Source organism: Microcaecilia unicolor, chromosome 9 (assembly GCF_901765095.1).
Source record: "Microcaecilia unicolor chromosome 9, aMicUni1.1, whole genome shotgun sequence".
Lineage (NCBI taxonomy): Eukaryota > Metazoa > Chordata > Amphibia > Gymnophiona > Siphonopidae > Microcaecilia > Microcaecilia unicolor.
The window spans coordinates 8,542,597-8,554,081 of record NC_044039.1 but is presented as its reverse complement, the minus strand read 5'-3'; the positions used below and the strand labels follow the sequence as shown (position 1 = coordinate 8,554,081).

At 41.5% G+C, this 11,485-nt stretch overlaps 1 protein-coding gene across 1 annotated transcript in view; it reads right to left on the bottom strand.

Moving 5' to 3' along the window:
• Positions 1–230: 230 nt before the first annotated feature.
• Positions 231–11,485, bottom strand: part of MYRFL (myelin regulatory factor like) — a 53,659-nt gene continuing 42,404 nt past the window's right edge. The window contains exons 14-22 of the mRNA XM_030214835.1: positions 10,313–10,384; positions 10,160–10,218; positions 9,499–9,678; positions 8,273–8,335; positions 7,270–7,357; positions 6,798–6,872; positions 4,655–4,763; positions 1,103–1,177; positions 231–317 (exon numbers count right to left, since the gene is read on the bottom strand). Of these exons, the coding sequence (XP_030070695.1) occupies positions 231–317; positions 1,103–1,177; positions 4,655–4,763; positions 6,798–6,872; positions 7,270–7,357; positions 8,273–8,335; positions 9,499–9,678; positions 10,160–10,218; positions 10,313–10,384 (808 nt within the window). The remainder of the gene's footprint in view (positions 318–1,102; positions 1,178–4,654; positions 4,764–6,797; positions 6,873–7,269; positions 7,358–8,272; positions 8,336–9,498; positions 9,679–10,159; positions 10,219–10,312; positions 10,385–11,485) is intronic.

The window sequence follows — 11,485 nt, the reverse complement described above, 5'->3', positions numbered from 1 at the left end:
AGTAATAACAACAGTAAAGTAGAACAATAAAAATAGGACATATTGATAATAGCTGGAGAAGTGATTCAGAACAGTGTATGTACTAGCATTGAGAATAGTTGAGAAATATTAACCAATTAAGTGAACATAGTCTGTTAAAGGAGACCATGTCAATGTCTTTTTGTTGTAGGATCCTGTAAAGCTTGCGGAGGCTGTTTCCGATTTGCTTTTGGAAAACAGAACGCAATTGTTTAATTGCACTGTCGATAAAAGTAAAAGTAGTAATCAGTGAAAAATATCCCAGCATAGTTTGGATCCGTTGAGCAGTTTGCAAGGTCCTGCAGGATAAAAATAAAATCAAGATTAATATCATCATGGATTAGCATCTCCTTGTCTATAGAGGTCTATAAAATAATGAGTGGAGTGGAACAGGTGGATGTGAAGCATCTGTTCACGCTTTCCAAAAATACTAGGACTAGGGGGCATGCGATGAAACTACAGTATAGTAAATTTAAAACAAATCGGAGAAAATTTTTCTTCACCCAACGTATAATTAAACTCCGTTCGATTATGCTCCTCTATGTGACTTAGAATTCACACGCATCACGTTACAGAATATGCTTAGACAGTTCTATGTGTAAATTCTAATTAATGCCAATTATTGTCAATAATTGATAAGTAGTAATTATCGGCTTGTTAACTAATTAATTTGAATGCAAAAAATCCAGAATATGACTGGATTTGCACATGCAACTTAAGTCACACTATATAGAATCCATGGGTATATGGGAACGTTTAACCCAGAGAGCTTGGTCTATTTACTGCGATAGGGCGCTAATGCATACTTGATCAGTAAGGCCCTTTAAATTATTACTACTCGATATCTATTAAAAAGTCCATAAACCACTACTAAATTGGCTTGGGAAAAATCCACAATTCCAGGAATAACATGTATAGAATGTTTGTACGTTTAGGAAGCTTGCCAGGTGCCCTTGGCCTGGATTGGCCGCTGTCGAGGACAGGATGCTGGGCTCGATGGACCCTTGGTCTTTTCCCAGTATGACATTATTTATGTACTTATGTACTTATTATTGATTGTGGTTTCTTCTACATCAGAGCTTACCGGTGCGGCTACACGGAAATGGTGTATGCTTTCATACAACCCAGTGATAGGGAGTATCCACAAATGCTGACATCCCTGGATGGAGAATAAATTAGAAGAGGGTGATACACAATTAATACATTTATTTTGCATATAGCTGAAGAAGAAATGCACAAATTACTGCAAAGAGCAATGCAATTCTAGTAATGCAATTCATTGCAACATGGGATTTGATCATATGTTAGTTGATACCCACTTCGAGACCAGGAAAAACTGTTGACCTTACACATGAAATTTAAAAGTTTCCCATGGAGGTGCAACCCATTGAGAACATATATAATATTATGAATGGAAATACTCTTTGGAATTTTGCTACAGAGAGAAACAGAAGGTGTGTAACTGGGCAAGAGATTGGTGACTAGGACTGAACATGGGAAGGGAGCTATGCACCTGAGAGCTATTTTTATTTTTTTGTTAATTTTTAGAAGTGCCCCCTAGGGTGCCCAGTTGGTGTCCTGGCATGTGAGGGGGGCCAGTGCACTACAAATGCTGGCTCCTCCCATGACCAAATGCCTTGGATTTGGCCAGGTTTGAGATCGCCGGTATTATTTTCCATTACGGCTGAAAACCAATGCCGGCCATCTCAAACCCGTCGAACTCTGACATTTGGCCAGGCCCAACTGTATTAGCGAAGAAAAAGATGGCCGACCATCTTTTTTGAAAATACGGTTGGCTCCGCCCACTTACGCCGCCGGCCCTGAAGATGGCCGGCCAGCTATTTGGCCGGCGCCGTTCGATTATGCTTCTCTACGTGACTTAGAATTTACACGCATCACGTTACAGAATATGCTTAGACAGTTCTATGTGTAAATTCTAATTAATGCCAATTATTGTCAATAATTGATAAGTAGTAATTATCGGCTTGTTAACTAATTAATTTGAATGCACATGCAACTTAAGTCACACTATATAGAATCCATGGGTATATGGGAGCGTTTAACCCAGAGAGCTTGGTCTATTTTCTGCGATAGGGCGCTAATGCATACTTGATCAGTAAGGCCCTTTAAATTATTACTACTCGATATCTATTAAAAAGCATAGCACTTTACTAGACTGCTGACTTAGAGATACATAAGGATAGTTGGACATTACATGGAATCTGCCTGTTGAGCAGAAGCATCATTTCCTCTCTCATTGGGTCGTGATCTGCCCGACATGATTAAAGAAGGACACTGATGATTGAGCTCAGGATCACTGACAGAAGGGACTCTGTGACAGCCCATGGCGCAAGGCACTGCCCATCACCCCCCCCCCCCCCCCCCCCCCCCGCTGCTTCTCACCTAGTTCCATCACTGACAGCCTTCTCTCGTACTTTACTAAGGATCTGCCTTCATTCAAAGTGAAATTAATTTCAATTACGTGTTCTACATCCCTCCATTTTGTTTTGACAATTTTAGATTGCTTTCCATTTCATTTCATTTTCAAAAGTGGAGCCAGGCCCAGCCCCCACCCAAAAAAATTCTACACTGCCTAAATTAAAAAAAATAATAGTAATAATGCCCATAGGGGACCCCTCACCCACACCCCAAGCTTTAATCCAATCAAAAGCTCTTCAGTTTGATTTTGTTAGAAAGCAAATAGTATTGTTAGGTATTATTAGGAAAGGGATGGAAAACAAAAATGAGGATATTATAATGCCACTGTATCGGTCCATGGTGCGACCGCACCTAGAGTATTGTGTTCAATTCTGGTCGCCGCACCTCAAAAAAGATATAGTGGAATTAGAAAAGGTGCAGAGAAGGGCGACGAAGATGATTAAGGGGATGGGACGACTTTCCTATGAGGAAAGGCTAAAGCGGCTGGGGCTCTTCAGCTTGGAGAAAAGGCAGCTGAGGGGTGATATGATAGAGGTCTATAAAATAATGAGTGGAGTGGAACGAGTAGACGTGAAGTGTCTGTTTACGCTTTCCAAAAATACTAGGACAAGGGGGCATGCGATGAAGCTGGAGTGCAGTAAGTTTAAAACAAATAAGAGAAAATTTTTCTTTACTCAGCACGTAATTTGACTCTGGAATTCGTTACCGGAGAATGTGGTTAAGGCGGTTAGCTTAGCAGAGTTGAAGAAAGGTTTGGACGGCTTCCTGATGGAAAAGGCCATAGAATGTTATTAGATGGACGTAGGGAAAAATCCACTATTCCTGGGACAAGCAGTACAAAATGCTTTGATCCGTGGATCTTGTTTGTGACCTGGATGGGCCACTGTCGGAGACAGGGTGCTGGGCTAGAGGGACCTTTGGTCTGTCCCGGTGTGGCGATGCTTATGTCTTAAATTACTGCCGTACGACAAAATGATGTCAGTCATAACAGCAATAATTCAAAATTCTACAAGGTCTCAGGTCAGTTGGACCATTTCGAAAAAGAGCTACAGTGGGGCAGAAGCACCTGGAGATCGTTCCTGCCCCCATGAATAGGGTACGGCATGGAGTATGGCCACAAGCATGGGTCTCTTTTTAAACATTTATCAGTGGGCTTGGAACCCCATTTTTCTCCAATGTGATTCTATTCATTTCAAGATTTTACTCACTCCCCCCCTAGTACCTGCTGCCTGATATTTTACTCCTTGCACACGTGAGAATAATTCAACAATTTCTCAATCACAACTTGCTCCACTCATTTCTCCTTACTGTATCTAAATTACATTATCACAACTAATGAGAGAATGGTGATTTTGCCTTCCTGAATCTTTTCTCTTAGAAAGAAAGATGTGTTCTGGGTGAATTACATGTTGAGTGAAGAAAATGTTTCTCCGATTCGTTTTAAATTTACTACATTGTAGCTTCATCGCATGCCCCCTTGTCCTAGTATTTTTGGAAAGCGTAAACAGACGCTCCACATCTATCTGTTCCACTCCACTCATTATTTTATAGACCTCTATCATATCACCCCTCAGCCGCCTTTTCTCCAAGCTGAAGAGCCCTAGCTGCTTTAGCCTTTCCTCATAGGAAAGTCGTCCCATCCCCTTAATCATCTTCGTCGCCCTTCTCTGCACCTTTTCTAATTCCACTATATCTTTTTTGAGGTGCGGCGACCAGAATTGAACACAATACTCTAGGTGCGGTCGCACCATGGACCGATACAGTGGCATTATAATATCCTCATTTTTGTTTTCCATCCCTTTCCTAATAATACCTAACAATACTATTTGCTTTCTAACAAAATCAATATCCTAGAACCCCACCACCACCACTCTCTCTCTCACTCTTTCTCTCTCTCTCTCTCTCTCTCTCAGCAACCACATCCTCTATTACAGTGTCTGGTTATAAAATGATGTCATCTGAAGGCAAGAGAGAGATGGAGAGAACAGAAGGTGTAAGAAAGAGGCAGCAGATGGACAAGACACCAGACTAAGATCTCACAAGGCTGGAAGTAAGACTGTAGCAGAAGAAGGGAACAAAGACGATTTTTTTTTTTCCATTATTCCTCTGCCAGTTCTCCCAGTGAGAAGCATTGATCATGGCAGTATTCAGACGTCAGTGGGGCCAGAGTGACTTGCGGAGCACAAGACAAAAATACCTGCGTTGTTTCCCGGAAAGTGTCACTAAAGCCTCTGCTGCTTGCGCTACGGCGACAGATATTTCCCAGGGTCATTTTACACTGGTACACAATTAATGGTTCTGTTGTGCTACAAGAAATAAAACAACAAAATTAAAAAATATTTTCCAAAGGATGCCCAAATATAAATGAAGTCACATTTGAAAGCACAAAAACCCAAAACAAAATACACATCATCAATCCAATGGCGACATCAGCAGTACGCCTGTACACATATCTTGGTTCAGTAAGGGGTCCTTTTACTACATCGATTTTACTAGACCTTAGAAGTCTGCCCAGTACTAGCCCCGCCTCCCAACCACTAGCCCCACCTCCCACCACCGGCTCTGCTACCCAATCTCTGCTAAGCTTCTGTGGATCCATTGCTTCTGAACAGGATTCCTTTATGGTAACGGAATTCAAAAATGTGTGGGATAAACATAAAGAAATCCTGTTCAGAAGCAATGGATCCACAGAAGCTTAGCAGAGATTGGGTAGCAGAGCCGGTGGTGGGAGGCGGGGCTAGTACTGGGCAGACTTCTACGGTCTGTGCCCTCAAAATGGTAGATACAAATCAAGGTCAGGTATACATATAAAGTAGCGCATATGAGCAGTGGCATTCTTAGGGTGGCTGATAGCCGGGGCGGATCTCCGATGCGACCCTCCCCCAGGTGCAGCACGACCCCCCCACCCCCAGTGAAAGGACACCCCCCCCCCCCCCGGTTGCATTTTTACCTGCTGGGGGGGTGCCATGTGCCTCTCGGCTTTGCTCGTTCCATGCTCCCTCTGCCCCGGAACAGGAAGTAACCTGTTCCGGGGCAGAGTGAGCACGGAACGAGCGGAGCCGACAGGCGCATGGCACCCCCCCCAGTGGCGTGCACCCGGGATGGACCGCCCCCCCCCCCTTGGTACGCCACTGCATATGAGTTTATCTTGTTGGGCAGACTGGTTGGACCGTACAGGTCTTTCTCTGCCGTCATCTACTATGTTACTATTATAGGTGGGTATTTTACCTCTTACCCTAGAACTCTACTAAATAGGCACCTACTTTTCTTTATTGGATCAATGCCACATAACAACCCTCTAGGTATAATTTAGTGCAAGCACTTACACCACCAATGTTCTATAAGTTATGCACGTAAGTGTGAGTCTTGCTCTTGTGAACACACCTACTCGTAAAATATACACTATGTAAATCATGCACAGCCAGTGTTTAGAAGATTTTTGGCATTTACACAAATATGTGTACATGTAACGCATGTATATGTCAGTATTATGTTTTTATTTTTATTAGCTATTATAAACTTCAACGTATTACAGCATGGACTGCTAGTACCTTACAGAGCCAAATTTAAAACTATCTTTGATTTTCAAGGTCTTCAGACAAAATAGGGCCAGAGTACCTTTAAAGCCTTCTCAAGGAGCATCACTATCTGTGATACCCACCAACAAGCCCTCTCAGGAGTAGCCCCCATACTTTGGAACTCGCTCCCAGAGGGGCTACATCTAAAATCGAGACTACCTCTACTTCATGAAGCAGGTGAATGCCTGGCTCTTCTCCCAAGCTTTTAACACATGGGGTCACTGACTGTCCACACTCTCCGCGCCTGGACTGCCTTGCTGCAGACCCTGTGTAACTTAGACCAACCCCTCCTATCTTGTTTTAACTGGACATACAACTTGCTATAAAAGTCCTCGTTAGTTACAACATGATAGTAAAAGCAACTATCGAGATTATCTTAAGAGAAAACAAACATTTAATGCAGCGAAGTCACAAAACCCACATTTGGGGTTATGACCTGGGCAGGGGCTCCGTACGATGTCATTCTCCTAAGCTGCCCAGAGGTTATGCAGTCTCTGCGGCCACAAAGATTGGGGTTGCAGCCACAGAAAGATGAATCAAACGTTTTATGACTGCTATTAATACTTTACAAACAAAGATCTTATGATATATTTATTATCTGCATTATGAGCTATCAAACCACAATTATTCAGGTTAAACAAACATAATTTAGATTGCAATTTAAGCAGGCAAGCATTTCGTAAAAATTAAAGCAATTCTGATGCACAACATTCTGTATTTTAACGGCTGGTGCACGGCATGAAGGTTCAGTTTAATTCTTACTTGATTTCCAGGGTGGTTCTGACATTAATGGGTGTGAATTTATTAACTGGAATGCTGTAGCTGTAATTCCCAGACCTAAATGTTTAAACAAAAAAAAAAACCACAGGGTAAGAATCTAATTGCTGAAATATTGAATAAGGAATTAGCTTATATACACATCAGCACAGGGCAGTGCAGGAGATGTTTATGTGCTGTATGATCTTCCATACAAGGGGATCTCAAACTGCTTTCAGCTCACAAATCCTTGCAAAGCACATGGAAAATGTAGCAAAGATAGTACATTAGTGTCGCGAGAACAGATCAGCATAAAAATCAGCGCTGGAGGCAGTGCAGAAGAGGTGAGTCATGGTACAAAATCCTGAACCTGAATATGCCTGAATTAGAATTTATAATTTAAAGAAGTATAGAAATTATCCATTCAGTGGAAATTGATCCGAACAGGCACTCGTTACCTTACAGAAACAAAACATACCCACACTGCAGACTTTTGCTGCAATACCGTCTGTCAATTACATGCTGGTTTTCCGTAATCTGAATAGAACTAATTCTTGTGTCAATCCCTGGAAACATTGAGAAATTTGGAAAGCCATTAAAACAAAAATATGCTAATGCATCATTGGACTTAAATTAACTACAGCAAAGATATAAACTAAGCCCCCCCCCCCTCACTAAAGAAGTCTTAGAAACACTATTGAGTGTTTCCGAAAATCCTCCTAAAATGATCTACACAATCAAATCGTCAACCAAAACTAGAAGACCCCTGAAAGGTGACTTGTCACCTGCTAGAATTTAAATTCTTCTGCCCAGCAAGAGCAGTGATGAGTTTTTATAAGAAGGACTGCCATACTGGGACAGTGCCCTTAGGTCTCCTCTTTCCTCTACACATTAATTGATTTGTTTGCTTTATTTTTTTGTCTACTAGATTGTAAGCTCTTTGAGCAGGGACTGTCTTTCTTCTATGTTTGTGCAGCGCTGCGTACGCCTTGTAGCGCTATAGAAATGCTAAATAGTAGTAGTAGTAGTATTCTCTTGTAACCAGAGCTAATATTGTGATGTCATAATGCCTCAGGCCACCAATAAGAGCCAACCTCATCAGTGATGTCACAATGGCTTGATTGTCCTATACTTGGCTTACTTTTATTACATAGCTCTTTGAGCAGGGACTGTCTTTCTTCTATGTTTGTGCAGCGCTGCGTACGCCTTGTAGCGCTATAGAAATGCTAAATAGTAGTAGTAGTAGTAGGTTCTTAAACGTAAACAATTTTTCCAAAAGTATTTTCAGATATAGATACCAGTCCTACTGGATGCAGGCAATACATTTTATTTTTTTTACAACAGGTTGTATCGAGTATCCTGTGTGTAGAGATTCCGAGATCTGTCTCTACAATGATGAACAGTGCAGTGACACCAGTGGAGAGCACTGAGATCATAAATGGTCCTGAAATAACATTGTTATAATTTAAACAAAGACTCACAGTCAATTCCAAGATCAGGTTTGTCAAGCCATCTTTTTTCATCCAAGACTTTACTTCTGTTTCCTGAATGAAAACAACACTAAATTCAAACAGCTTGGTATTCTTTTCAATAAGTGTCAAACCTAGTTTCGTACAAGTCGTCTAGGTCACAACATTCAAAATTTTACAAAAGGCTCACGAAACATGGAGCCTTTTATAACGTACTTTTAAGGCACAGGAGAAACACTTGATTTGCTGGCGCACACAACAGGAATAACCATTTTACAAAAATACACATTGGGAAAAAAAAAAAAAGAGCAGCCACCCTCGGAGCTCTGTATGTTTGTGCCAGTATTTACCACATAGGCAGTGGATATTGCAACCTGCAGGTATAAGCGTAGGTATTACCAACAAAAAGGGGTCCAAGTCTCCCGCAAAACACAAAAAACAACAAAGAAAGCGGGAGAAAAACCAAAATAGACCAGAAAGAAACCGCAATGAGTAAGAGCACCAAAAAAGTTTATTAAGACCCAACACGGGCCTCATTGCGGTTTCTTTCTGGTCTATTTTGGTTTTTCTCCCACTTTCTTTGTTGTGTTATAAGCCTAGGTATTTACATGTTTAAGTACCAGATTTTATGAAATTGTTCCAGTGGAGCCAATTCAGGAACTAAACTCCAAAAGTCAGTGTTTGCTATTTGAGCTGCATTTCAACATGGCTTCTCCAAAGCCCAGCTCCAACAAGCAAGTTAGCTGACAGTTATGCAGGGATAAAGGCAACAGGGAGTTTTTTTTGAAGTGTATATGATATTTCCAGTGTAAAATAACTTATAAAAGTCTTTCTGAGTGTATTTATTTACCACCTTTTTGAAGGAATTCACTCAAGGTGGTGTACAGTAAGAAAAAAATCAAACATGAGCAACAGACAATTTACGTCATTTCAAAGCCCTGCCTGTCTCTAGGCTTCCCTCCCTTCGTGAGTTCGTTCCCTCAGAGTCCCGCCCTTCAGGAGATGACATCAGAAGGCGGGACTCTGCGGAACAAACTCACGAAGGGAGGGAAGGATAGAGACGGGCAGGGCTTTCAAATGACGTGGCTGCTGGGACGGAGGTAAATTAAAGATTTAAACCCCCCCAAGGGCGGCGCGGTATGACGCCACAGCGGCGCCCTTGAAGGCAGGCGCCCCCCTGCAGTGCTTACCCCGCTTACTGGGTTTGACCGGCCCTGTCAGATACTGTTGCAATTTACCTTGACCCCTGGTTTTTGGTTTCTGGTTTATCCAGGCTCTTCTTCTTGTCCTTTTTGATGACTGTACTGAGCAGCAGTGGGTTTTCACACAGGGCAGAAGCTCACAGAAACTGACTTCAGGGATTCCATGCACAGGTGGTAAGGTGGTGGTGGTTGTCGGAAATCTGGTTGTACTGGGAACTATAAAAACAGAAGACAAACACACAAGTACTACAGACGGGGAGTGCAAACATTTTCTCATTTGTTTCATCTCCTGTGTCATTTGTTCGTTTTGTTTTGTTTTGGTTAGACTTTGTTTTCATTTCAGGGGGGCAATGCCATTAAGCATGTGCACTCTTATGAAAAAGTGTGGACTCGTTGCAGAGAATGCAAACAAAAAAAGAAAACCCCGCAAGATGTGGTTTTCTGCATGGTTTCATTTAATGATATGCAATGACATGGGATATCTCATTGCAAATGACAACCAAATCCTAACAAGTACTAACATTTGTCTCAGTATAAAGGCAGATTGAAAACACAGGAACTCCCAAAGTCCAGTCAAATTCTTTCCTGTAATAAATGACCTAGCCTTCATCTCAAGTTTTCCCTTCACATTTTGAATTTCCTTTGATCTGCTTTGCAAACGGTCTAGCAGTTCCATAACTTAGTATCCATTCCATACCTAGCAAGGTTGTGCCGAGAGGGCGATGAGTCGAGCTGGCAAAATCTGTATTGTTATACCTGGAAAAGGACCAAAAGCACAGTAACATTAAATGCTCCAAACTGGCTAGAAAATTGACCTATTTGCAATGAAAGTGGTCGTCAAATGGCCTACCATGAAGAGGGTTCCCCGTCACCGCCTTCCTCTTGCAGATCAAGCATATAAAGTGTAGAAATGGTGACAGCACTGCAAAACAATTAGTTTGTTAGTCTCCCCGGATATTAGTAATCTCATGGATGCTCAGTCTAAAGATGGGATAGGCAGCTGAGCTCCTCCGGGGGTCGAGTTTTCAAGACAGTTCAAGTATGAGCATTATCTTGGAGGTAAATATTCAGATCTATGCACGTTGTTATAGAATACACCCAGTCCGTGTCTAATTTAGGCGTCAGGATTTAAACCAAGTGCCTGCGACTAAATTTAGTTGCGCTGATGGGGGCTTGGTGTATTCTATAAACTGCACAGAAATTTAGGCCTATTCTGTAAAGTACATCTAAATTTAGACGTATTTTTTTCCACATTGATTTACATATGAGTACATGTAATCTTGTAAATTCACATTCATATCCGTGCATAAACTGTCATGCAATTTTCTAAAAGGCTTTAAAACCTTTAGAAAATCCCCCACATTTGTATGCGCTGATACAAGGACCTTTCTAGATTGGGCAGCCCAAGGTTTCCACTTAGTGAATGTTCACTGAACGTGAGGTGCATTTTCTATGAAAATTGTGTGTTTTTTTACTTCAGTGGTGGAGTTTCACTGAAATCTTGAATTGTTTGTTTTACTGATTTTTCATTCCCACATATTCCATTTTTCCTACTGTATTTCTGTTTTAATTTTTCAGCTGCTAATAAATTAACTTTGGTTTGGAACAAAAAGCAGGCCTGGACTTTTTTTCCCCCCCCTGTTTTGCTTGGAAGGAACCACGTGAGTGTGATCCCTTAAGACCAAGACCTCTAAGAAATAGCGGGTTCCATCCCTAAAGTACTGCTGAAAGTCACTGAGCTACAGCCTCTGAAGATGAACCCTTAACCTCATCGTGGGGCACTGCCCCACCTAAAAAAAGGTAATATATACAATTTTTAATGAGAAAATTCAGCTTCACAGATCTTAAACAGCATGAAAATCTTGTTGCTGTAACATGAGAGAACGTGACCTTCTTTCATAACGTTTTGCTGTACCCTAAATTTCAACAATCCCCCATGTGAGTTAAGAAAAAGATGCAACGAGAAAAATAAATAAAAATAAAAGGTTTAGAATCATGAAATGTGAACAATTTTCAGTATGAA